Source organism: Amphiprion ocellaris, chromosome 19 (genome assembly GCF_022539595.1).
Source record: "Amphiprion ocellaris isolate individual 3 ecotype Okinawa chromosome 19, ASM2253959v1, whole genome shotgun sequence".
In the NCBI taxonomy this organism is placed as follows: Eukaryota; Metazoa; Chordata; class Actinopteri; family Pomacentridae; genus Amphiprion; species Amphiprion ocellaris.
Genome location: NC_072784.1, coordinates 4,695,068 through 4,700,780, shown reverse-complemented (window position 1 = coordinate 4,700,780; position 5,713 = coordinate 4,695,068). Strand labels below are relative to the sequence as shown.

Genomic DNA, 5,713 nt, shown 5'->3' with positions numbered 1-5,713 from the left:
GCTGTTTTTAAAATAAGATTCCATCTATCAAAATGCTTCCAAACATTTAGACTCTTCCTCAGTACAAATGTGGTTAATGTTAACACGTTGATATGCACAGTCGCATTTATCTTGATTTTTAGTCCCTGTGATAAGCTACAAAAACACTACAATTGCCATGATGCAATTATAAAGAGCCTCATATTAGACCTCTAAATGCGTCCTTTCAACTCGCTTACTGCAAAACAAATCTATAAAAGCCCTCATGACTTCATGTCTCCCATGGCTGGAATTCCTTCTCATTAAATTCTTCTTCATTCTCCAACACACTATCTGTAATTTGGACAGTAATTGTAAGCCTCAAATAAACTGAATGTCATGTTTTAAGTATTTTTTTGTGTGTTTGCTCTTTAGAACAGCATGTTTAGTTGTTAATCTTTGTTGTGTTGTTGGTAAATGTGGTATTCGAGTAATTTAACCCGAGTGAAATTTCTCCTGCTACATGTTGGGGCGAATCGTCTCATTTGGGGTCATCTTTTGACAGCAAAACTGTAGTTTCTCACCTTTTCGGTCACCTGTAGGGGCATAATGTGCTGCACGCTGTTTTCAATATAAAACTCCATCTATCAAAATGCTTCCAAACATTCAGACTTCCTCAGTAAAAATGTGGTGAATATTAAGACGTTAATGTGCACAGTCACGTTTATCTTTAGCCTCATATTAGACCCCTAAATGCATCCTTACAACTCCCTTGCTGCAAAACAAATCTGTGAAAACCCCCATGACTTCATGTCTGTCATGGGTGGAGTTCCCCTTTAAAACAATGATTACCTCACCACCATATTGCTGAATCTGTCAAATGTATTTATTTTTAATATGAAAACGCACAGAGAGACAGCAGACATTAAATTCTTGTCACCACCTCAGTACAGAGAACGGGAAAGTATTAAAATATGTTAAAACTGAGCATGAACAGAGACACCAGAACAGTACAGCGTTCTTCTAGACAGACATTGACACAACTGTGTGACACAAAAACCTAACACGTTTTTAGTGAGTGACTTGATGCAGAACAGACCTTTCTTTTAGCCTTCAGGACCAGCTGAGTTTTGGCTGCTATTAGCATCATCTCTGAGTGTATTTACCGTCTGTCTCTGCTTGTGTTTACAGGTTTCCAGCAGACCTTGTCTCAGCAGTGGGGAAACTTCTGCAGTAAGTCATACCACACTAATTACTGAACTGCAAGCACTCGTTAACAGCTGGCTGGCTCGCTCCCAGCTGAATTCAATGTAGCTCCATGAACCTGTTGTCTCTTTGCATTGCAATGATGTGATGTAAACAGTAGCATGTTGTGTAGTTGTCACAGTGTATGGAATAGAGAGACTATTATACACTTAACACTAATACAGATAAGACTCACTGTCTGAGCAAAAACTTATCAGAGGTGAGATTAAGTAGTTGTTAGACTGCAGATAATGAGATGAGTGTTTGAAGACATTTATTACAGTATAATATACAATATTTGAAATAAAAACAACACATCGTGAGCAAGACGTGAAAGTCCTCATGGCGCTCGGTCCGACACTGCTTCTTTTTTGCTGAACTTGCAGGTTCTCTCACAGTAAAACTTTGTCCTTAAAAGTCTAGACGTTGGCAGACACCGGCTGACTCACGCCGTCGGTCCGTTAGTTGATTTTGGCCATGAGCTGCTCTGTGAAAAGCTTCTTCAGCTGAGCCACCTCCTCGCTCAGAGAGTTGAGCTGCGACTTCAGGTAAGTGTTCTCATGCCGGTACTGGACGTCACCCTGTCCTTGCGTGGGAGGAGACTGGAGGCTGTAGCTGGCGGTGGAGACGTTGTACTGAGGGGACTGTCTCCCCCTCCTGCCCTCCTCCCCCTCCAGCTGCTGGAGCCAGGAGCTGGCACAGTGCCCCGCTGCCGCCTCGCCTCCGCTCAGTCCTTTAACGGTCTCTCTCTGACCTTCCCGTCCCGCGACAGAGTGTACAGGACTACGTCTGGCGCTGCTGCTGTCCCCCGCAGGATCGCCCCCGTCGCCACTTCCAGGCGTCTTGAAACGGAGCTTGTGAGGAAGGTTTTTCATCGCCTCTGCTTGATCCAGCTTCCCTCCGCCGAGTCCTGCAGCGTGGTGGACGTCAGCAGGCGAGTGATGCAGGTCGTAGCCCAGCTCCTCCGCTCTGTGTGGGGATAATTTTCCATGATCACTGAGCCGGTCTTCAAAGAAGATCGGGCTGCCCACGCTGGACCCGCCGGGCGTCGAGAACCCAGAGTCCTCTGACATGTTCCCAGCATCCCTGGAGCCCCTGGTGCTCAGCTGGCCTGGCTGGCTGCTGGGATGTGCTGCTGAGGAGCTTTCCCCTCTGTGGAGATAATACTGAGGAGTCAAGCTTTGACTGGCGTGCTGAGGAGCCGTGGTGAGGGGCAGAATCTGGGTGTTGGAGGGGTCTTTCACCAGGCCGAAGCGGAACTTGAGAGCCAGCAGCTCCGCCCTGAGGCGGGCGTTCTCCTCCAGCAGCGCCAGCACTCGGCTCTCCAGGACCATGTCGTTCACACGCCGCTTCTCCCGCGAGCGCTTCGCCGCCTCGTTGTTCTTCTTCCTCTTGTCCCAGTAGCCGTCATCCTTTTTGTCATGAGGGATGAACTCGCGCTTGCGCCTGATGCTGGAAGTGGGACTCTCTTTGCGTTTGATGGCCGAGGTGCGACCCAGCAGGGACCGGGCCAGCAGGCTGCTGGAGGTCAGGATGGACACGGCCTCATCTGTGAAGGACAGAGACCCTCCTGCTCCTCCACCGGAAGCCACTACTGCAGGTGACTCCATGCTATGGAGGAGAGTCACTTCCTGCTGCCCTCTCATCTCCTGGGATTCCTCCTCAAACATAACACCTGTCAGGAGTTGAGTAATTCTGTCCTCGCTGCTCAGAGCAGAGTAACCGCTGTGTGGTGCTGAGAGCTCACTGCAAGATCTCTGGGAGGTGAGAATGCAGCAACAGTGCCCCCTAGTGATGAAACAGACAGCGAGGAGTAGAGGGATTAGTGGTTATGCAAGAGCCATTACAACACAATATTATGTAACTCCATTACATCTCTCCAATAAAACGGGAGCAACTTGTACCATAACCTTGCAAGCCTCATTATACGTTCAATATGAGACAATTCCTGCCGTAAACACAAAGCGGATCAGCCCGGGCAGACTTCTGGCATTACTTTGAGCACACAGAAGCCCCTTAAAACACAAGAAAAAATAAAAACCTAATTACAGGATGATGATCAGAGTTTAACCTACATTTGCTTTCACTTTGACACTTACACATTTGCGAGTTTATTTTATCTCTTGTTCCGCATTTTCATCAATTAGTCATGTTTATTACGGTCGAACGAGGTCACGATGAGCGCTTTGTGCCGGGACTGTTGTTCTTGCTTCATCAGCACTGACCCACATGTCTGACAGGAACACGCTGATCTCCAGTCGGCTGCTTCTAACTGTCGGGGCTCATCTGACTCTTTACGCACAGCATCAGCACCGCAATTCCACACTTATATGGACGTTTACGGGAATTGAGAGTTGTTTTTTTGAACAAATTACAACTTTAGTTTACTTTATTAGGCGGCACATTTACACATAAAGCAACTGCTTTTAAAATAGAGCATAAGGAATAACATGCGGGTATAAATGTAACAACAAAACAGAATGCGTAAACTTAATTGAAATGGCAGATTATAGACCCAAACAGCAGTTTAGCAATTTATACTACCTGTATTGTTGAAAGTGTATTTCAAAACGTCTATTTTAAGGAGGATTGTCTGATTGTGATTTTTTTTTTCCTTTACCTCTGTTGATGGATCAGTGTTGTCCGCCGGTGCGCATGGCTCCTCTCGTCCTCTCCAAGCGTAAATTGTCCCGTCCGGTTCACCGAGACGCCCTTTTTCCTGTGGCTCCCTGCGTGTTCTCACTCTGCCGATCCACTGTTCTGTTACTTAATATTACCACCAGCGTGACGAACCTCCACTCTGCTCCACTTGGAATGCCGCAGCTCCTATTTGTAACGCCGAGTTCAGCTCAGGACGGTCCCTATCCTCACTTGAACCAGCGGGGCCCCTGTTTGTGTGCGTTCCTGAGACCGCCTCCCCTCTTAAACGACACCCCCCTCCCTCCTCCCTCGATCCCTCCCTCCCTCACAACCACTCCATCCAAAGGAAAGCTCCTATCGACGTTCACGTAACACAGCAGCTCAGTCATCATCATCTTCATCATCATCATCATCTGACCTCCCTTCGCCCCGCCCCCTCGACAGGATAATTTCCCATAACAATGCTGCGCCTCCCCCCCTTCTCTCTCTTTCTCTCTCGCTCTCTCTCTCTCTCCCTGGAATACTGTGACTCAGTCTTGCAAGAAAACTACATAACTCCGTTCATCAGTCAGTCTACAGCTGCGGTATTTTTAGACGTGTAAAACGCGATTACAGCACTTTATATAATGTCCCCCTGTTTGGAGTGCTGCTCGACCTGGACCCTCTTTAAAAGCTCTAATATGTGACGTTCTTTCACTGCCTGTAAACATAATTCAAACTGATGACACCTAAAGACCACTAAACAAAACACTCGGAGTCACAACAGCCCAAAAATATCCTCTTTCAATACATTACAGAAAAAACACAGCCAAATTCTAACGGTAGTGCACTGTTTTTTGAAAATATGAATGAAAACTGTGAAAAACTGAAGCTTATTTTGGAACCAAAAACAAGAATGATCATTAACAGCAGACTAGTTTACTATGAACTGAACAGAAAGCTTTCATACAACAGTTCCCAAAGCACTCTTTAGATCAGGGGTGTCAAACTCATTTTAGTTCAGGGCCACATTCAGCCCAATTTGATCTCAAGTGACCAGTAAAATCAGAGCATAATAACCTACAAATAACCACAACTCCTAATGGTTTCTTTGTTTTAGTGCAAAAAAGTACATTCTGAAAATGTTCACATTTAATGAATTATCTTTTTTACAAAACATCATGAACAATCTGAAATTTCTTAAGAAAAATGAATTCAATTTTGACAACATTCAGCCTCAGTTTATCAATTACACATTACAACTTCCAGATCACAGAGAGTTTACAAAGGAACACAACATTTAGTCACAGCGATCTGGATTTGAATCATAGAGGATTTTACTTTAAAAAAGACAAAAAACAACAAAAACAAGGCAAAATATTACAAAAAAGAGACGCATAACGACAAAGCGAGAAACGAAATGACAAAAAAAAATTAGACAAACGCCAAGAAACAATAAAAAGACAAAAAATTAGAAAAGATACAAAGCGGCAAAAATGGTCACAAACGAGACAAAAAAAATGACAAAAGCGAGAAACAAAATGACCAAAACGACACCCAAACAATGAATAAAGCAAAACAAAAAATGACAAAAATGAGACAAAAAACTCAAACGAGACAAAAAGGAAACACAAAAAGACAAAAACGTGAGACAAACAATAAAAGCCAGACATAAAAGACATAAAACAACAAAAACAACACAAAGTATTACAAACATGAGGCACAAAATGACAAAAGAGCAATCTAGTATTTTATGATCAAAACAACTTGTCATGGTCTAGAAATTATTTTAAATTTACAGTTTTACAAATTTACAAATTGCAGTTAATGTCTTCTCAGTAATTTTTACACTTTACAAAGTCGTCCCATGGGCCGGATTGGACCCTCTGGA

General features: G+C 44.2%; 1 protein-coding gene across 1 annotated transcript; it reads right to left on the bottom strand.

Moving 5' to 3' along the window:
• Positions 1-822: 822 nt before the first annotated feature.
• nfil3-6 (nuclear factor, interleukin 3 regulated, member 6) lies at positions 823-4,116 on the bottom strand. The gene is made up of 2 exons (XM_023273464.3): positions 3,824-4,116; positions 823-2,991 (listed from the first exon to the last, which is right to left on the bottom strand). The coding sequence occupies exon 2, from the start codon at positions 2,871-2,873 to the stop codon at positions 1,665-1,667; it is 1,209 nt and encodes a 402-aa protein (XP_023129232.1). The 5' UTR covers positions 2,874-2,991; positions 3,824-4,116; the 3' UTR covers positions 823-1,664.
• Positions 4,117-5,713: the final 1,597 nt, after the last annotated feature.